This window comes from Bubalus kerabau, chromosome 13, assembly GCF_029407905.1.
Source record: "Bubalus kerabau isolate K-KA32 ecotype Philippines breed swamp buffalo chromosome 13, PCC_UOA_SB_1v2, whole genome shotgun sequence".
In the NCBI taxonomy this organism is placed as follows: Eukaryota; Metazoa; Chordata; class Mammalia; order Artiodactyla; family Bovidae; genus Bubalus; species Bubalus kerabau.
Genome location: NC_073636.1, coordinates 16,409,968 through 16,431,875, shown reverse-complemented (window position 1 = coordinate 16,431,875; position 21,908 = coordinate 16,409,968). Strand labels below are relative to the sequence as shown.

Sequence of the window (21,908 nt, the reverse complement as noted above, 5' to 3'; positions counted from 1 at the left end):
ACACGTAAATGCACACAGCAAATAGTGAACGTCGTGATGTGTCAGACAGACAGTGAACTGTGGGAACACAGAAGCAGTAGAGAGATGAGGAAGGGAGAAGGAGAGACTGATTCCAAACAATAAGTACATGGCACAGAGCCTAAGTAACAGTGACCCTCTCTTAGGACTACCCCCATCTAAAGCAGTGAGTTTTAATCTTTGTGCTTTTAGTAGCAAAACTGTGTTTTTAAATAAAATTCTACTTGGATCACCAGTAATCAAAACAAACAGAAGCAGTTAAGCTGGGGGTGGGGTGAGGTGGTCTAGAGAGCTCTGTGCTTGGCCTCATCCAGGCTTCTGAGCCCTGGCCCCGCTCTTCCTGAGGTGCTGAGAGACATACTGGCTCTGGTGCCGCAACTGAGAACACAAGTGCTTTGGAAGGCTTGTTACAGGCATATCTCCAGGTGATTTCTGTCATTCCCACCTAGGACCTAAACGGGAAAGCTAGGCTTTTCTTTTGGGTAAGAGGTACGTAAGTGTAATACTTAAAGGTAGGAAGGGGTGGATTCCAGTGGAAGGTTTCCTTTTCTGAGAATGGAGTCAGTTGTTACCCGAGGCCTAGGGCAGCCTGCGGGAGGGCCTGCCTCTCCTGGTTTCTTGCAGTGGGCCTTGTTAGTGCACACCACTGCTAACTGGTCGGCCTTGCTGAGTACTTACAACACGATGGACCCTATCACAAGTGTTCTGTAAATACTGGCCTAGTTAATCCTTCTCACAGCCCTCTGCACTTGGTATTATTCTTGCATCAGTTTTGCCAGTGAGGAAATGAAGACACGGAGAGGCTACATGGGTGATGGGTGCTTGTGCTGGCATCCCCACGGAGGCACGTGGCTCCAGAGGGCATCTAGGCACGTTCTCCACCTTGCACACCAGCCTCTAGACTGAGGGGCCACCTCACATCTCAGAGCTGGGGATTTTTATTTGGGGCTTTAACTATAATTGATCAGTTGCAGATCACAGACCATGTCTTTTATGTGTATGTATGTAATGTACATATAGTTTTTATTTGTAAAAACATCCTTCAGATGTGGGCAGGCAGAAGTTGGTGCCAGGTGGCTTTGCTGCCAGTAGAGAAAGTTTCAGAGAAATGGTGCCTTCCCACTAAAGCAGCTCCCACCTGACAGACCCTCATGCCGTTGCTCTGAGCTGGTCCCCAGCACACAGCTTTTGGCCGGTGAGTCTGGAGCAGGGATGATGGAATTGGGGTTGCAGGCTCAAGAGGGGCATATATTGGCATTCATCCTTTCTTCCCTGAGGCTCAGAGCCCATCTTCCCATTATTGCCTTGGATATGTCCTTTTTCACAGAGAGGATGCTTTCTAGCTATGAGACTGATGGTGAAGGTCACCAACACCCAAGACCAGTTCATGCAGACCAATGGTTTTCAAAATATTAACCTTTTAAAAACAGAATCTCTGCCCTGACCTTAAACTGCATGAGCTCCAGCAAGTGCATCAACTTTGGCCCTGGGACTTTGGTACCCTTGACTGTTTCTCTGATCTCTCACTTTCACTGGAAATTTTGGTTTTGGTCACAAATATTAATTGGAGGTTTAGGGTGGGAGGAGGCGGAGACTGGAAGAAGAATTTTGGATTATCTGGGGATTTTTATTGACTGTGCTGTCTCTGTCCCTCATTACTGGGGATGAATAAGGTTTGTTTTATAAAGGATTAGCATGCCTGTGCCATTTTGCAAGTAGAAGTTTAGGACTTTTTCTTCGAATCAAACACTAAGCAAGAAAAACAAATCTAACACAAAACCTCAAAGCAAAAAAGGAAATCCAACAGAAAATGCCATTCTGTTCAGACTTATGGCCCATAGGAAAAATATCAAAAATATTACTTCAAAGGGCTGAGCAGCAGGCCTCCCATTTAAGCTTTGCAACTGTTATAGGATGTCTCTCTCACATGTCACTTTGAAACTTTACCCTTCTCATCCTGAGTGATCAAACCCCTTCTCTCGCTTTCTTTCATTGTGCAGTCCTGAATAGACCCGCCATTGCTCTCCAGCAGGGTATGGTTTTAGTGTCAACTCATTTTGGAAAAGCATTGATGCCAACCAGCAGTATTCTTGGTTCTGCCTTTCTTTTTCGTCCCCTTTCTTCTGAGCCTAAAGAGATCACATTCAGAAAGGCAGTGGGGTTTTCTAGGTCAGGGCAGATTCTGGATGCTTTCCAGGGGTCTCTTGGTGGTGAAGGGATTGCTTTCTTCTGCCGCCTCAGATTTGCCACGGCCACCAGTAAGGGAATGGTTTTCCAGATGTCTCTCACTAAAATACACTCGGAAGAACTCCCCCCACCCCACTCCATTTTGTTTCCAAAGTCAATTTATTAAATATTAAGTCATAAAGCCAGTGATTATAATTTTAATGAAAAATATCCTGTATCACTCAAGACGACAGAAAAGAACAAAAATACCCCTTAGAAACACTGCTTTGAAAAATAGTTAACATTAACTTTACACACAACAGAATCCTTTCTTAAGCTTTATTTAAGAAATCGAGTACTATATAGTTCAATATATATAAGACACATCCAGTATTGTGTTCCTGATAGCAAGTGCATAGATTTTTGTTAAGATATCATTTTCACTCGATATAAACGTTTCATGGTCACATGAAGATAGTATTCCCAGTGATTTTGCCCAAGCATGAGAGGAGAAAACAGAACACAGCAGAAATAGTGAACTACAACAGAGATGAAAAACAAAAACAGCGAGTTAGCAGAACAGTCGATTCCTGATAAGTGAATAAGCTGATTGTTTGGTCACAATGTTTTATTCACTTATCAGGAACGATTCACAGTACATTAATGTTCACTGTGTTTCCTAGCCCGCCAGCCCAGAGTGCCCGCCCGAGACTGCTCAGAACTGCTGTGGGCTGTGCAGACGTGTGACTTCTGTCAGCAAAGTCAACGTTGACAGGTCTGTCATGTCCCAGTGCGGTCTGTGCGTGGCAGGCAAAGACGCCTTACTGACACTGCAGTGGTGTTTTACGGAATCAAGAAGGTAAGTGTGAATTTAAGCAGGGACCGGCTTTACAGCGTACGTGCTTAAGGGAGCTAGCATTTTTGTCCCCTTCTTTGGAGAATTATTGTTTCCGTTGTTTTCCCAAAACAACAGAAAATTCTGGTTTGTCTTTCCCTTCTTTTACTTAGCATGAGTATTTTGCCTTGTGCCAAATGGTGGATGTAGATACTTGTATGACTTAAATATTGAAAAAGTAAACACTCGCATCTTGGAAAGAGTTGATCACCCTCTTTACACCCTTCTCCCCTCCCTCACACCCTCCACCCACGCAAAAGTATTTACGAGAAAGAAAGGGAAATCACACCCTTAGCACTCTTTTCCCCACTAATGTAAGCAGTGGGTTTTCAGAGGCAAACTGATGAAGGCTCTGATGAGGTTTAAGTGAAGTATTGGCAGGAAGTCAGCTCCCATCTGCGCGGGTCTGGAGCTAGTGGAGGCTACTTTGCTGAGGTGTTTGGCCTATGTGGGAAACTGCCTCCGCTTCACCCAGCCCCTCTGTGCTGTGCCGCCAACTAGAAAAAAGAGGCTAGGGCTCAGAGGGGCTGCTGAAACCGGAGGGCGAGGGGCCTGAGCACCTGCAGGGAGGACCTCATTGGCAGCCAGGGGATGGCTGCCGGTGCTGGTTGGCCTGAGTCAGACAGAGTGTGTGTGTCTGAAGAGTTGGAGGGAGAGATCAGACAGGGAGCAGACATCAGTGGAATCTTGTAAGAGCACTTGGAGAGCAATCAGATTCCTGAGCAGAAGAGATGGGCAGAAAGGGAGGAGGGCCTGTGGCTTCAGCTTTCAAGGGCATACAAGGAATGGTTTTTTCTCTAGTTTTCTGCCTGGGGTTGGGCGATGGTGAGGGACAAGGCTTTCTACAAAGTATACACTTTCAGGAGGGAGTGTGTGGATGTATATGGCGTTCTTGGTTTTCATGTGGAAATGGATGATGTATTACGAAGACTTGGGCATGAGAAGCTTAACCTTTCCCCCCTCCCACCCAACCGGACTGACTAGAGCTTCCATTTGAGCCTTTGCAGGTATTTTCTCTTCCATTAGTTTTAATAATTAAAGCTGCTCCTGGATTCAGCTAGCTCTTTAAAATAATTTACTTTTCTACACATAGCTATTGATTGATGGCAACGCATGGATTTAAGTTTAATGCCTTTCATATCTATTCACCAGGTAAGTAAAGTTTAGTTTCTTCCCTTAAGGAGCTCACCTTTTAAAAAAAAAAGTGACTTGTTTCTGAGAAGAGTTTGATGGTAATGATAGGCCTTTGGACTCATGGTAGATAGAAGAAACCCCAGCGCTGCTGCCTCTCTTCTCACGCTTCCTAAGATTATGCAGCAAGGTGGCAGCCATGGTTATTCAGTGTTAAGAACTGCATACACATATCAAGAGGAGAGAGGGGCAGAGAGCAGAGGAGAAGAGAGAAAGTGTAATGTACCAGTGTGGTCAAAAGACCAGACAAGGTCTTGGCAAATCTGACTCTGCAGGCAGTTATGTAGGTAGACCATAGACATAAGTCTTGGAAGCAGTGGTTAAAATAGGCTGTTGTACATAAATCCGAGGTGGCTGGTGTGTAGTTCCCCTTCCCCAAATCAGATATTCACTTAGGTGGAATCGACTGTATCTTTTTACACAACATATAGAAAAAAACAGATACGTGAAACAGTGAGGCGTGTAGATGTATCACCAACATACAATGACTACCAACAATACAACACTCAGAGAGAGAAACAAGTATTAGGAAAATGGTTTAATATTGGAGACAGAAGCAAAAAACTGCATCACACAATAACATACGTTACAAAAATAAGTTTGACTGTTTCAACTACACGGTTATGTTCACAATGAGGACAGAAGAATCAGAAAAAACTTTGATCTAAACAGCAAAAAAGCAAACCCCTAAAGTTTTAACTAATACATTTATCCACTTAAAGTGACTGAGTACTTCTAAATCTAATTACCTTATTGTGTAACTGCACAATACAGAATAAAAAGTGAAACTTACCGCTGTATTTTAAGACAAAATTCTAATGCTAGATATAAGCAAAGGGAAAAAAGAAATCAAGCCAAAGTTTTTAATTCTCAAAAGAAAAGCAACTTTCTTTCTATCAACCAGAAATCAAACTTGAAATCAGTCTTTGTCAGGGGGCCCACTAGAGTAAGCCACAAAAATTTCCATTTTTTTTTAATCTCCAGTATAAAAAGTTCCACTGGTACAAAATGCAGAAGTACAATCAGTTGTAGAAATAGGAAAGCCTGCGGTTTTTTTTTGGCTCAAATTCCATCAAACAACAAAATCCAAATGCATCAATAAAACAAACAATACTCAAATGGTCTTACAGTTTTCCACTAGGTTGCATTAACTTTGGCTTTTCTCAGACAATATTTAAAAACTATTTTGTAATTCTAAACAAAAGGATATTAGTAATCTACAAACAACAATTCTCACAGCACAAAAAAACACATACATTTTTTTGTATGACATTATTCAAAAAGGTAATGAAACTACAGGTTTTTTTAAAATTTTATTTCTTATTAATTAGCACTTAAGATAATTAAAAACAAACAGTAAAATGAATCCAGAGTAGCACAAGCCAAAGAACTATAACCCCTATGGTGAAAGAAAGATGAACTTGTTACACCTTTGAGGACTGCCATTTGATCGCAATTCTCTAATTCAGTTTAAAAATGACTATTCTCTACACTTGATTTAAAAAAAAGCAGTTTCCCTGTGTGTTTTCTTCTGGCACAGGCCCTTCGCACCCTTGCAGCTTTTTCCTTTTGATATTAAGAGAGAAAGTGAAGAAAAGGACAGCTTGTCTTTGAGGAGGGTTATCTTTTGAGCAATGAAACATGCCCCTCAAAAAAAGAAAAAGGACCTTCCCCCTAACGGTACTGTCTTGGTTGCCTGTAGAATAAAGACTTAGCTCTAAGCGCCAGCCCTGAGCCTCTTGTTGAGTGCACTCAGCTCCTCTGTGGGAGGTGGGGGAGCGGGGGGGGGGGGGGGGGGGGGGGGAGGAGGAGGGCACTGGAGCACTTCTGGCTTCAGTGAAGTGGGGGAAGATGGTTTAAGGTTTATGTATAATTGATGAGATTCTGAATGAAACAGTCTAGGAAATTCAGATGGTGTTGTCTTGTGTTCTTACATGTGTATCTGTGTTACCACCGTATCGTATATACGAGAGAGACGTGTGCGATAACCTTTATTATTCAGCTGCAGGAAGTACAAAATAGCCCTCGAAGGATGAAGGAAGGCCCCAGCAGTAGTAAACACGTGTGAGGATAATACAGGTCGTTTCATTGTAAGTGCATGTGCTGTAAGAAGGAAACTTTTTTTTTGCATCAATAGAGGCTAGTCCTTTCCCTCCCAGGGCTATCACATCCACACACACAATAAGCCAAGCAGGGTGCTCAGTGGGGAGTGGAGGAAGTGGGGCCAGCAGTTTCTGAACTCCTTTACGAACCAAGCTTCCAAAAAAGGTAGGAGTTTTGAGTGGGTTGCAGGGATGACTTGGGGTTTGTCAGGACAGCAAGAGACCTGTTCACATGAAGTCAAAGAAATATGGCACTTTAGAGAATGGCAGCAGGAACTGGTGCTGGGTATTTGGTCAGTAACTGATGAAGAACTGAGTTTGCCTTGAATGGTCAGTCCCCTGTAGATGCATTCAGCTCAGAGGAAACAAAAAGGCAGGGACAGGATGGTCAGCGTCTAACTCCAGACACGTTGCTCATTCAGAGGTATCCACTGGGGTCGGACAATCCCCAGCACAATGGCTGATAAGAAACATTACCTTGGGAATAAGAAACGAAAGCAGAATCCCTCCAAAGACTACCCCATCATCACAGAGTGGTTTACCTGGACAGGTGCATGATGTTACTGTAAACTGGAACATACCGCTCACCTGACCTCAAAAGCAGACTGAATTTAAGGTTTATTTAGGTGCTTGACTCTATCTACCATTCCCATCTATCTCGAAAACTCTCTTCCTTTCTTTTGGATCTCAACCAAAGGATAAAAAAGTAGGAAAGACAGAAACAACTGAAAGATATATGCAGAAAAAGAAATCCAAATTAGAAACACCCCAAAACAAACGGAAATGATGACAGTATAAAAAGTTATCAACATTCCAGATAGCTCTGGGTAGAAAGGGTTAAAAGTTCAAAACTTTCTCACCTTAGAGGTTTCCATATATCATGAAGAAAATACATTGTGAGGTTGCCGTCACAGCATTGATGTGCAGAGTGGTTAAAAAAGTGAGACATGGGCACTTATACAATGTCTTACAAAAAACATCATAGAGAAATAACAAACAATAACAATTTCAGGCAACAAGACCACAGGATAGCAAGTTAACAAACTTTTTAACCTTTTTTTTTTGTTTTTTGTTTTTTAAATATTAGGGATTTATACAAAACACATAATAAAATACCCATGTTATCAAATTACTTCTCACAAGAAACACACTGAAGCTCTAGGAAGGAAGTACCTTTGGAATTTGGCACTATATATTTTCACTTTTTTTCTTTAAAAGAAAAAAAAAATCACATTTTGCTGAACACAAACACATCTAAATAGTCCACAATTAAAAAAAAAAAATGACATCAATGCTTTACAAGCCAACACAAAACTTATTCTGGAATAGGATTTTTTTTTCCCCTCACATGAAATTTTTTTTTTAAGCAAACAACTTTTTTTTTGAAATTCTTTTTTGTTTTAAGTAAACCAATTCTAAACTTGTCTTATCAACAAAGAACATTAAGACCATAAGACTCATGATGAAACCACAACTTAATTCACAGAAGCACCAACGTAACACAGTTTACAGTAACCTTTCTCCTGTACATTGAAACAGTATAAAATATAGGTAATTTCATGTGCATTAAACCATGGATTGTCTAACTTGTGAGTCAGTTCAGCAAAAGGTGACACAAATAGGTAGCATTTGCCCCAAAACAGGGTAAATATTTTTCTTATACTAATCTACAAAAGTGGTTCTATATATATATCTTAATGAGAAAGTGAGCCACCTAAAATGGCCTTATCAAAAAACTTTACACTGCCTGAAAAATGTAAAAACTATTACAGACCTCTAGAGACTTAAAATCAGACAGTTTTTTTCTCAAACTGTTTTTGGAAGTAGTCTGTTAGAAACCAACATTCTGTGTCCCTGGACACATATTGCTATTGTTACCAGTGACCGGGAAGAATGCCAATCCCTGTATAATACTTTCAAGTCTGTTTTATGAAAAGAAAGAAAAAATAAGAAAGAAACATTTTTGCCACAGGTTTTTTCCTATAATTAATTTGTCTAATAATAAATTTCAGTCTTGCATGAATGCAGCAATGTTTTTCACATTGACTTCCCAGAATTCATAGCTAGATGAGGTCACATGCAAATTTCAAAGGTCAAACTAGATCAAAGGTCAGTAGGAGAACCAAATATGATGTGAGGTCAGAAAGACATCAGAAACAATGACGGGACGATGAAACTTTTTTGAGACGCCACAGGGACATGCTAGGCAAACGGTGAACTAACGGGCATGAAGATGTCTAGGGAGAAAACAGGGAGAGTAAAAAGTTACACAGAATCTACGCAGCAGCAACAAAATCACTCTTCAGGGTGCAGGAGAGAAACTAATGCAAATCTTAGGTCATTAGGGAGTCTACCAGCCATCCACGTAATTTGCATTTCTTACACTCTTTATCCACAACACAATGGAACCCAAGAGAATCCATCCGGAGAGGGAGAAGGGATGGATTCTGGGTGTTTTGGGGTGAGGGACTGGCAAGGGATGGGAAGAAGAGGGTCCAGTTTCAACGAATGTAACAGACGGGAAAGTCAGACGACCAAACTGTAAACTAGATAATGGAGGTTACGAACAAAATCATCAGACAGATACAAACACCGAGAGGATAAAGCATGAACTTTAGGCCCAGGGTTCAACGGTGAAAAAAAGCCCGTTCCTAGAATGATTCCTCTAGAGACTACTTCAGAAGAATCTAGCTAGCACAGAGAACTGCTCTTCAGGTACCCAATAAGTTAACAGTAGGCAATAAATAGCTTCCATTATTTCTGAGGCAGTAAAAATTTTGTACAAAAATAGAAATGCTTTTTTTACAAATAAAATTTACAGGCCTGTGGCTTTCTTTTTTATTTATGTATTTATGTATTATTTATTTATTATTAAATTTATCTTTCAAGAAACATCAAGTATTTTCACTCATTTTTAATTTTTAAACCCTGTAGCTTTAAGAAACAGATCTCTAAATCTTTTTTTACATTAATCCTTTCTAAAAACTAAAATAAAACAATAACAAAATAGACAACCAGTGTAATAATCTGACCAATAAACGTCATGTTTCTTTGAACCCTAAAATAAAAACCTACTTATTAAACCAAATGTAGTGGAAAGACGTTTTGTGGTGTTAGCTTTAAGTGCTTCTCCTGCTTTTCTCTGGTGCTATGCCAGCACCTTACCCTCTATACACAGCTGGCGCCCCCTGTGGGCTGGGCGTGGGCAGGAGGGGCGAACTCTCCAGGCAGTGCTCTGGGGCACAGGGGTCTCAGAGTTAGAACTGCACGTTAGCCTTTGTTTGCCTTGTAAATTCTCAAGATGTCATTTATTGTATACGTGTTTTTCTTAAAAAAAAAAAAACAAAAACAAAAACGCAAAAAACCCCCAAAACAAAACAAAAAAAGGTTAAAGGAGATTCAAATTGCAAAACAAAGGAGAATACAGTGGCACAAGTGGAGGAGGATTTACTTGATAGAAACAAGGTAGCCGAGTTTAGTTATGGCGAACTGGGTGGGGGGCGGGAGGGGAAATGGAGGCCTTATTGTAAAAATAACCGTCTCTCTTGGTAAAAGTTGGCAATGTGGTCCTCCTCTGCCTTTCCTGTTGAGCCCAGGCTGGCTCGTGGGACTTACCCTAAGAAAGCTAAAATAAGAGCAGGGAGCCTCTGGGGGGAGGATCAGTAAGGTTTGCTGTCGTTTTTGGAGCGCTTCAGCTGGACCTTCAAGCGTTTCATGCCAATCTGAAAGCCATTCATAGCCTGGATAGCAGCTTGCGCAGACACGGGATTGTCGTAGCTAACAAAACCTGGAAGACACGAGGGGAAGAAGGGCGGGAATCAGGATGGAGAGGCAGGGGAGCAGTGCAGGGTGGCTGGAGAATGTTTCTGCAGGTGGGAGTGACGGGGTCCAACCTAGGGGCTCGGGTCAGCTCTACTCAGTTCGTGGTCGTGGTTTAGGGGCAGCACTGGAAACATCCACTGTGAAGCAGTGGAGGTGACTGGCTATCATGAGAACAACCCCCCTCCGCAGAAAGCTAAAACACAGCACTGTCGTGAGTCAGGTTAGTCTGTTGACTAATTCAGTCAAATCTGTTTGTGCCTTAGAATCCTCCTCCAAGAGTCTCCAGTATATCAGTGCATGCAGGGCTCTCAAAGGGCTCCAGGCCCCAGCCAGGTGAGGTTTAGAGGCACGATAATTAAGAGAAGGCAACTGATGTGCTGCCAAAGACCTGGACTGTTTTCATTCCAGTTCTCCCTGGATACAGGATGGGGTCAGCGAATTAACTCTAGAATAATTTGTACTTGATTTCTACCAATTGGAGCTATTACTGAGAGGAACCTAGGGGCCCAGGGGAAATGTTGGGCCATTCTCTCTATCTCAACTTCCATTTTCAAAGCTCCACTGACTTCACTAGAATGGAAATTGCTACCTTGTATATCCCCAAGTGTTTCTTGGAGAATAAATAGTCTAAACAGCTCAGGGCTTAACAGCCATCCTAACACATACTTCCCACAATTTTTCTCTGTACCAACACTCAGATACCTCTGACAACCATCCAAACTCTGCCAAGACCCAGACACAGAATTCTGAGCACATGGTTTGTTTTAGCACTGGGGGTAGGGGTTCCTCGCCAAGGCTTCTTCAGTTAATGCTAGTGCAGAAGTGTTGCCCCTACTTACTTTTGTTGTTGGAAGAAGTTATACTGATTGGATTTCAACTCTGACCATCCACTGTTCAGAAGGTTTTATACCAAGTTTCTCCATCTACTAAGGAGAACATTCCTTTACGAGTTAGAGGAAGAAAGGGACATAAATATACCCTTAGCAGAGTTCTTAGCTGGTAATAAGAGGTGTATAGTATATAAGGCAGAAAAGCTTCTCTTCTGGCTGTATGCAAAAAGATAGGTTTAAGTTTTTATTAAATTTAAATTCCCAATAAATGTGATCTTGGATCTAAGACTTTGCTGATACTCTTCTTCTACATCTTAATCCAGTGGTAGCAAGATGATTACAAGAATGGAAATGCATCAAGGGTGAAATGGATAATGAAACCTGGCCAACAGCTTAGGATAAAGAATGGGGTATGGCTTATGACTGGCGAACCTGGGACCCCAAGAAGCAGTCTCACTGAGACACCTACATATTGGATGCTGCAGAACTGAAAACACAGTGCCTAATGCTAAGTACAATCGTCTGCTACGTGTTATACACACGGTGGTTAAGTAATTTGTAGGCTGACTCTTTTCAGGACAGTAAATATTTTCTCAAAATCGAACTGCAAAGTACAACCCTTTCCAATCACCAAATAAGCTCAGACACTGTTTAGTGATGAGGACCATAAACGTCTGGCTGGAAGCCTGGGGCAGGGAAGCTTCCTGAGCTCTTACAAAACACACGCGCACACCCTCTGTAACGACTTACTTTCCATTTCATTCTCATGAACCATTACAAGGGCGTTTATGTACTTGTAATGGGTTCAGGCTAACAGCCTTTCCACTTGGATAGAAAGTGACTTTAAATGGCTGACACACTGATTCCCCTAACAACAGAGGCTTCAGACCTTCCTGGTGACGGCACAGAAATTAGAAGGATGTTATGATAATGGAATTTTAGAAGCCAAAGCACTCTCTTTAGACGGGTTGCCCCATTACCCATCAGCCAAATACCAAGTCTGAGGTTCTGCCTCTTTGAGAACCACCCCACCTGTTTTTCTTTATACCATGCACTTCATTTTCCGCGGGCCCGTATCTGTTCTACTTGATCTTGTTTTGTGCTGCTGTTAGTACCTACGACCGATGTGAGTCATTAGATCAGACGAGTGAATAAAGCACTGTTGCACCTCAGAGTGGGCCAGGACTTGCCACGGGAGGCACATATACCCTAGACATTTGAGCCTCTAAACTACTGTGGGAGACACAAGGGTTCACAACATAAAACGAGAACTAAATTGAATGAATGCTCACCTCTTTTGTAAAACATTAGGGCACGCAGGGAGCCTGCCTTCCTCTCTCTGGAGCAAAAGTCACCCTGGGGAGGCAGAGTCCAGGCTGCCTGGAGGAGGAGGCCGTGACAGCTCAGGCCACCACGCATCAGGGCTTGTCCAGGGTCCTGAGAAGACCTGTGTCCCGGGGCGCTCTGCCTGCTCAAGCTGTGACTGCAGATCCCACCCCCCACCAGACCACAGCCTCTCACGCCACCATGAGCTAAATCCGCCACCGTCCCTGTGCCCGTGGAGCTGGGGCTGTGGGGGTGGCGTGTGCACTTAGGTGTGTGCGCGTTTACGTACTACCAGACGCCGGACCATAAGCCCCCAGCACAGTGTGCTGCCCACACCCACAGCATCCGAGTCACAGTGAAGGGAGCAGGGTTCGCGCCAAGTGTCTGCAGCGCCCCTCTATCAGGACAGCCTCGACCACGCTACAGTCTCTAAACCATACTTCCATCTGGTGAAGCTCGTCGTCTAGACTATAGGGCCCAGAGACCGACGTTGCTCTACAGTGAAGACGTGAGTTCCCAGTAGTGAGGTCCCTGCACAGTACAATACAAAGCATCACCTCCTCTGTGGGCACATTCAGTTTCCCAGACCTTTCCTTTTTATATAGCCCCTTTTCCTCTTCCGGTTGAGATGACTCTGCCTAGTCTGCTTAATGGATCTAGAGGCCAGGAACCACCACACACACTGAAGGCCCTGTCCTGGCATCTAGAATACTGCCCATTGTACTTTGCCTCCCAGGACTCCTTACTGGGAGCGCCCTGTAACGTTCTAACTGGGTTTCTTTTGCATACCAAAGCACTTGCTCAGATTGGTCTGTTTGTCAATGAAGACTTTAGCAGAGATAACATTTCCAAAAGGCATGAACATCTGCAGGATGTCCTGGTCTCCAAACTCCTGTGGAAGGTGGTAAATAAAGAGGTTTGCACCCTCTGGACCTAAAGAGGAAAGAAAAAAAAAAATCAGAGTAAGGTATTCGTCACTTCTTAGTTTCCAAAGCTGCTTCTTAGGAATGTTTTAACAACAGATGGGCTAATAAAGCATGTGGCTTTCTCTCCTGTTAAATGAGAATGGAGACAGGCAGATGTCCAGTGCTGGTTTGTCTTTTAGGATAGGAGTCATGCTTCATATCTTTCTGATTTCCAAAGAGACAGTGGTTAAGAATGGCATCCTTTTCATCTATAATCTGTGGGTCACGTTTGCTTACTGTGCGTGAGCATATTTTCAGTCTTCCTGGATGTGAAGGTAGCAATCATGGGGTGGAGTGGAGGGCAGAATTCAGGTGTGGGTTTTTCCTGAGTGGCTGTGTTTTGTAGCACATAGTATATACTGTCTTTTGGAGAGAGTATCCTGTGTATTCTACGCAAATTGCAGCAATTTAGACATAATGGATATAGCAGTAATGCTGCTTGGATTTCTCAATCATTTACCTAATTATCCATCCAGTTTTGATCTGGCAAATCGCTTAACACAGTCTAATCATCATCTTTATTAGAAGTGACTGGCAGTGAGTCAAGGCAGGGAAAAATAGGTAGCCAGAGTTTCACAACTGTGATCAGAAGGATGTCCCTGGGAATTAGCCTTGCACACTGAATGTACGAGGTACAGAAGCTGCTCAAACACTAAGCTGAGCTTCACTCTTAACCATCACTTCCAGAAATACAAGGAGGAAGGGCAGAACAGGGGAGAGCTTAGCTGTACCAGAGAGGAAAGCTCTCTGAACTTTATTTCCATTCCATTCTCCCATCTCTAACTCCCCACATAAGAACTATCTGCAGCTTAGAGAAAGCAAAAAGGAGGGACTCCCAGTGACCTGATGCCAGATAGTCACCTTCTAATACGTAACAGGTAAGCATGCTTTCCAGGTCAGAGGGTGCTCGGGGGCATGGCAGATCCTTCTGCAGAGGTTCTGGGGAAGCCCCGTGGCTGGACGCCTCTGGGATGTTCTGGGCACAGTGTCTGGGAAGAGGGGAGCTCGTCCAGCTGGTGAAGTGGCCAAGCCACTGGTTCCTGGGACCTGAACTGACCTTCATGGGAGAAGAGCCAGGACTGCCTGTGCCCCTGGGAAGTCCCAGGGGACAAGGTGCAGTGGGTCCCTAGGGGCTGTGGGGAGTATATCTATCTGAATGGGTTGAAGAAAAATAAAACTGGGGTAAAAAGAACTTTGTAAAAATATAAAGGATAAACATCTTTGCAAAGAAAACTCAAAACAAGTTTCTTTCCACACACACAATCATAAAGGAAAAAGTAATGTAGGGAACTTTTCACAAGGAGAGATCTTCTTGGAACAAATTTCTGAAGCCACAGAGATGAAGCATTTCCTTTTATTTAAGTGTTAATGAGGCTACTTTAATTTTCTGTGTTGCTCACAATTTCCAAGGGCATAGCCAGTGCAAGAGATGAACTTTGTATTTAAAGGGACACAATTACAGGGTTTAGGTCCCCAGATGTTTCCTGGTTAAAAAAAACAAAAAAAACAAAAAAACAAAACTAAAAGAAGTCAACACGTAAAACATGCAAAACCAGAACCCGGGAGATGGATGTTCTCAGAGCCACCATGCAGTGTGTGGAGCAGGAGACCTGGTACTGCCCAAACTGGTCGTGCCTCTAACTAAAAAATCCAGATGCACAATGAGAATTAATGGGACCCGATTTGAATTGCGAAGTCATCTCACCTCCTCAAGCCCAGGGAGAAAATGCAGTTTTAATGCACTATGACAGATTACTGGCTGCGCACGGCAGTCCTGGCCTTCTCGGATGCAGTGCCTTCTGAATGTATGTGTCTGGGCCAGACAGGGAACCAAGGACATAGGAAGAAAGTAAATAAGCCCAAGGAGGCTCTGTCTTCTCCCTCACCACCAAGAAATACTTGCATTTTGCCAAAGTCGTTAACACAAAAATGAGAAAGAGGTGACTTGGTATGGAATATCTCTTTAACATTCAGTGAAGGCGGCTACCGCCAGAGATGCCAAGGGCAAAGAAACAATTTTTCGAGGGTTCACCCTCTGTATCTTCCTCCCATCTCCCTTCAGTAAGAAACCTGCTGATCAACCACGCACTCCTCGCACTTGCACTACACCTGACTGACTTGCCAGAGCATGTTGAATTGTGTCATTCATTGGTCCAGCTGCCTGGCACCCGAGTTCTTATTTCTCACAGGGCCCCAGGGCCCCTGATGCAGCAGGAAGCACTGGGGGTGCCAGCGTCTTGTTGGGATCTGGGGGCTCTACCTACGTGTGTGTGTGTGTGTGTGTGTGTGTGAGTGACGTGCCTCCTGCAAACTCAGGGAGAGGAAGGTGTGAAAGAGGTCAGAGGCTATTTAGGAATGGCAGGAAAGGTGATCGGGTTGCCTGAATTCAGATCTGTAGGGACGCCTAATGCTTCAAAGTCTTAGCTGGAGAAATATTAAAACCATTTCTTTACAAGGCCAGACTGGTTCACTTTCCTATGGGAAAATATATACTAGGGTACATGACTAAATACATCAGGTTGACTGCGCTCTCTTGATTAGAGAACTAAGGAATAGGAAATCTAAAACCCTGTTTAGCAGTAGAATTCATCATGGCATTTTTCTTTCCTTCTCAGTACTACTTGCCTTTTAAATTATGTTTTAGTTAAGCTAATGCCATGCTGTGCTTTGTCGCTCAGTTGTGTCTGACTCTGTGACCTCATGGGCTACAGCTCACCAGGCCCTTGTCCATGGGGAGTCTCAAGGCAAGAATACTGGAGTTTGTAGCCATGCCCTCCTCCTCAGGATCTTCCCAACCCAGGAATCGAATCCAGATCTCCCTCATTGCAGGTAGATTCTTTACTTCCACGGTAACAGATGAGGGTGGTAGGAAATAGCCTGTGAGATAACCATGTCTTCGGGAGATACCAGGAAAGCCAGTTCCCCCCCCCATGCATCTGAGTGCTGGTCACTTCCCCGTCAGCCAGCAGGGATGGCCTTGGGGCAAACCGTGTAACCTGGATCCCATTCGGCACCAGCAGACTAGAAAGTTAGTGGCCACCAGGAAAAGATGGTTTAAATTTGTTGAGTACACGTTAACAGAGTGAGAAGATGATGATCAGAAGAGACATACGAAAACATGGGAGATTAAAAAAAGACCTGACCTAAACAATCCTGAAACAGCACGAACAAAGATTGAGCACTAACCCATGTTACTGCTAGCCCGCACACCTAAATATAAGTAATCTGGAGAGGCAGTATTTATTCTGAATTATTTTACATTAATCCCAGAGGGTTAATTATTGCACAAGCAGTGCCTGAAACTCAACGCACAGAAATTCAGGGCCCTGAGCTGGGGTGAAGCAACTTCGGGGCCCAGACTCTCCTAAGCCACTAACTTTCTAGTCTGCTGGTGCCTAATGGGATCCAGGTTACACGGTTTGCCCCAAGGCCATCCCTGCTGGCTGACGGGGAAGTGACCAGCACTCAGATGCACGGGGGGAACTGGCTTTCCTGGTGTCTCCCGAGGACATGGTTATCTCACAGGCTATTTCCTACCACCCTCATCTGTTACCGTGGAAGTCAGACCTCAGAAAGAGGGACTGCCACACAGGCTTTCCTTGGGGAAGCTGAGGTATTTATGGCACGGGGTCTCCACACACCTGGGAAAACGCAGCTGTCTGGACAGTCATGCGAGCTTTAAAATAAACTACAATAACATCATAACTGAGAGGAAAGAGAGTTGGGAGAAACTCAGATTTTCAAGTTCCTTCTACTTTGAATGCTGTTTACAGATAAACAGAAAAAAACCCTTAAAAAAAAAACCAAAATGACACGATCTTTAGAGTTGTGTCCCTGTTACAGTTCCCAACTTGACAAAGTAAAACCATTCTACTTCTTATTGGAGACCGTGTTTAAAGTCAAAGTCTTCAGACAAAAGCCAGTTTGGAACTATGGGTGAGGACAGAACGAAAAGGAATTTTAAAAATGTCTTCAACACTTTCTTATCCTTGCTTCTTTTATGCAAAACAAGTCAGAAAGAGAATAAATATCTCAGTGCAGATTTTGCTTTAAAAGCAACTTCAGTCAGGAAGAAGGAACCAAAAGAAGGAAAGAGAGAGAGAAGCCCTCCCTATTCGGGCCAGTTCATTAACTGCTTTATAATTAGCCTTCATGTATTCTTAGCATTCACTTCCTGATGTTTATTTTGCCTTATTGGCACAGAAGCAAGGCAATCAATCCCTTATTTGCTTCCCCAGAAGACCCTGACTACACAAAGACTGGGTCGATCCTAAGAGTGGATTTCGTCATTAACCTGGACACCATTGCCAACTGCAAGGCCAGCTTCCCCGTCACGGGGGGGCGTGGGCCCTGCAAAAGCCGGTGAGCCCCTGGGACACTGCGCTGACGACTTGGCCTTCTTCGAACGAGGAGTCTAGGTGGAGGGGAGAAAGGCGATGGCCCTTCTGATGCGGGAGAGGGGGCTCCTGGCAACAGTTTGGCAGCAGCTACTAGGTAACTGCGATATGGCACACAGAGGGTGGCAGGTCCAAGACAGCTAGAACACTGCAGCAGAGTGTTCAGGCCTGTCAGATGTCTTAAACCGTGAGCAGGAGAAATGAAAAGGCCGCTCTTCTCAGGACAGCGGCTTATCACAACTTCCCTTGGGACTCTGCTCCGGGGCCGAACGCTGCCCGCGGGCCGGGTCGGGCACCCACCTTCCTTCTGGCTGCCGGCGGCGCTCTGCTGCTGCAGCAGGCTCTGGCTGTACAGCGTGGGCAGCGCCGCGGCCGCGTACTGCTGGATCCCTGAGTAGGCCTGGGTGAGGGCGTCCATGGTGCCCGCCGTGCCATTCGTCAAGCCCGTGGCGCCAAGTCCTCCATTCAGAGCCGCCATACCTGAGAGCATTTGAGCAACTTTACAAAAAACCCAACAATAGAGAAGAGAAACAGCACTTTTCATTAGTGCTTTCCAAAGGAAGTCAGAGAATCATTTGACACAAGTACGACAGCAAGTGCATGCAGCGAGCACACCAGTTACACCAACGTGAACTTAAAGACAAAACCATGAAGGAACAAGTCGTAAATAATGGCAGACATACAGACAACCACCACAACCCCCTGAGCGATGGTGAGTCTCACTCACTAGGCCAGGGAGCGAATTCTCCGAGGCACTATGGGTGGGCAATACATCTGAACTCCATGCAGGGTGCTACTGGCAAGACTGGGGCTCTCTGAAATAAGAGCCTTCTGCTTATAGCTTGGAAGCACATAAGAAAAAAACATTAGTGGCAGAGGCCTGTGATCTGTACACTTAACTCTATTTACGGGGTTCTTGAGGAGCCATGGGATGGCCCAGGGGTTGAGAAAGGAAAGGACAGAATGAACCTTCTCACCCTAAGCTGCCTGATGTGGAAATGGCTGGGAAGATGAGCGCTGTACTCAGTGAATCGCCAGTTCCTTTGACTGGCTTCCTAAGCAGCTGAAGGATGCTGTTGGGGATGAGGACCTTAGGGAGAGTCTTGCTGATGAAGAATTAAGGTGCAGGAAAAAATGCAGCTCCCTCCTCTCATTGAGGAGGACTGAAGCTGCTTATTCAGTATGAAAGGCTAGAAAGGGGATGGGACCATTCTCTGAAGCAAACACACACACACGCCCAAATACTAATTAGTGCCCATGGAACTGGGATTCCCATCAAAGAGAGCATTCCATGCCATGTTTTCCAGTTAACTGAAGTGACCCTGCGTCTGGAGCTGGATCTTGGCTATTAACCCATGTGAACTGGGTGGCGGCCAGCACACTTTTGATTTTTTTCCTTGTCTCCTGGCTGCTCTTTTGCTCTGTTATGGTTGCTGACTGTGTCACTTTTTCCTGAATACTGAGTAAAAACAAGTATACTTTAATAGAGTGTGAACTTTTCAATGAACTCAGGAAATGGAAGAGGTGACATCATAATTCCTCTGAGTTCCCTTTACGAGGAAGACTTTTTTTTTTTGGTAAAAATCTGTTTCTGCAAAGAACTCAGTGAAAACATTAATGAAAATTGAAGGAATTAGGGCTATTGATTAAGGATGTTAAAATAGCAAAGATGATTAACTGAAAAAAATTGTAATAAGCAGTCTGGTGAGAATAGAGGACAACAAAATAAAGATGCTTAGCTATCATACAGAGGAATCAGATATCAGAATCGCCTCGATATTTCCATGCATATTTTTGCTTGCATCCACAGGACACAGGGGAGAGGGGACAGGTACTTACTCCATCATGCTCTGTTCTTCTGACACCTGACACCTTCACCTCTTAGAAGATTACACACAAGACAGGAATGAGAGCATGGCTTAAGCGTGGAGGAATCTCATGGTGCCTCAGGGCTGGCATTCTCCCTGGGGGGCTAAGGGGACAGTGCTGCCCCTGGGTGATGTTTGGGGTGAGGGTGGCGTGTCCAGGAGAGCCTGGGGGTCATGAGCATGGAAAGCCAACTTCGAAAAAGGAAGTGATTTCAAGCAGCTCTAGCTGATCCCAACTAAGCTCGGGAGGCGCTGGCCAGCAAAGGCCTGCTGACTCTGCTTCAGCTTTCTTTCCATGAAGGAATTTATTCTGACTGTTTCTGAGGTGTGTGTGCCAATGCCAAGGCGGGATGGGTAACTGATCACCAGGCAGAATTCAAAGAACCATCAGAGAAGGATTTCAACTTCTGAGAGTTATTCCTGTTGATGATTTAATGTTATTCTATATTAAATAATCATTATATGACATTAACACTTGTCAGTTCAGCTGCTGGTATTTGATTCCACCTAAGCACTTTGGACAACAGAAATAGAGGTTTGAAGGTTAATTGCATAAAATGCTTCCCCTTCGAAGAATAGGACTTTCTTCAAAAAAGCCAAATGGATTGATCATTTCATCCCAGTTTAATCGAGATTCCCACAGGTGCTATTTGTGTGAGGAAGGCTGGAACAAAAGGACAGGTGTGGCAAGCTCAATGAGGGCGGGAAGGCCTCTGCAAATGGTCTAGCGATAAAGTTAGTGCACTTCTTAGTTCAGCTGTTAGTGACACCTGCCTCACATAATCCAGGAGGGAAAGCTCCTGTCAGTGAACTGCCCATGCTCCTTCCTTCTCATCTTGCCATTCTGCTTTTAGCTTTAGAGTAGTGTCCTCCTGTTCAGTCCCTCCATCCATGCATGAACTTACACAGGAAGAACAAGGATATGGAGCTCAAATGGCGTAGCTGCTTGTTTACTAACCAAAACTTCTGTTTTGTGGGGAGATGAGGAACCCTCTGGGAGGGAAGGGGTAAATTTGGGAATTAACTGGATCCATCTACCACCTACTTTGTCCCTGGCTCCTTTGTCGGTGGAAAAGAGTTGGTTCTACCCAGAACACCAGAAACCTCTCCTTATGATGGCAGGTAATGGTTCTTAGGTGGAGTGGGGGAGCAAATGGCAATGACACGGAAACTGGTCTAGTGGCCTCTGCCCAGGTTCCCGTTTCTTGACTTCCTTTTCTGAGGATTGTCCAGTGGGACAGGTGGCATCACTGTCTGTGAAGGAACGGTCTGAAGGAGGACCCTCTACATTAGGTTTTCTCTTGCTGTCTGAGAAGCAAGTATAAGCTCCAAGACAGTGTTGGGATTGTGAAATAGCTCTGATGGTAATTCACCCCAGCAGGCAGAATGTAGTTTTCTTTGTGCATGACTTTGGGTTTAAACATTTTCCTAGTTCATACTGTTTAGCAGAGGTTATTTGAGACTAGATACAGTCTTAATTTCCCATGAACTATACCTATGGTTATCCAGTGGCAAAGTATTTAAAAAACACAACAATAAGGCCATTGTTCTTGCCAGAAGCAAAACTGAATAACACAGACCCCACACAAGAACCAACCACGGTCTCTCTGCCATTCAACAGGGTCCCTCCCTAGCCGCTCACGGTAACAACGGGAAACCCCAGCACAGGGCAACAGGACAGGCTGAGGCGGCGGACCACACGGACAGGACGACACACAGCAGTCAGAGCACGCGCTGAGGAGGACAGCCACTCCCACTGGCCTGGTACTGTGCAGACCCAGGACAGGCAGGCGGTCAAATCAAATTCCTTGTTTTAGGGGAACTAGGTCCTGGGGCTTAGAAGCAGCATGGAGGGGTGTGTGCAAACACTCGTCTGCAACCGAGGGGAAGGACAAGTGAGTTGGAGCGTCTGCAGAACAAGGTCAGAAACAGGAGTCAAGGCCATGAGGGCTGCTGGCAAGAGGGGCGCTGGAGGCAGCTTTAGTGGGGTGCAGTACTCTGCTGTCACCTGGTTACCACTGCATTTACTGTCTGCTCGCTAATCAAGAGCCATCCAGTCTGGAAAGAAAAAGAACCTTTTTCCTTTCTGCTTTCTTTGGCCTCTGGTCAGATAACACTCAGTCCAAGTTCACGTTTGTTTTCCCCAGGGCATCTGCATAAAAGGATTCCATAAAACCGGAAACAACTCCCTACCTCTAAATGTGTGACTTATATCTTCTAATCTGGGTGATAACAGCTAGTCTTCATTTGGGTGAGTTCTAGGTTCTTCTTTACAAAATAAATTACAAGGTATTCTTTTGGGATTTTAGGATATAGAATTATTCACAT

The 21,908-nt window shown here is 44.3% G+C and overlaps 1 protein-coding gene across 12 annotated transcripts in view; it reads right to left on the bottom strand.

Moving 5' to 3' along the window:
- Positions 1-4,793: 4,793 nt before the first annotated feature.
- Positions 4,794-21,908, bottom strand: part of CELF2 (CUGBP Elav-like family member 2) — a 558,667-nt gene continuing 541,552 nt past the window's right edge. For 8 of the 12 annotated variants that reach the window (XM_055543532.1, XM_055543526.1, XM_055543528.1 and 5 more), the window contains 4 exons: positions 18,013-18,210; positions 13,140-13,283; positions 9,988-10,159; positions 4,794-8,609 (listed from right to left, as the gene is read on the bottom strand). In XM_055543532.1, coding sequence (XP_055399507.1) covers positions 10,032-10,159; positions 13,140-13,283; positions 18,013-18,210 — 470 coding nt within the window. In that variant the 3' untranslated portion in view covers positions 4,794-8,609; positions 9,988-10,031. The remainder of the gene's footprint in view (positions 8,610-9,987; positions 10,160-13,139; positions 13,284-18,012; positions 18,211-21,908) is intronic. The other 4 variants (XM_055543529.1, XM_055543530.1, XM_055543535.1 and 1 more) reach the window with 1 other exon arrangement.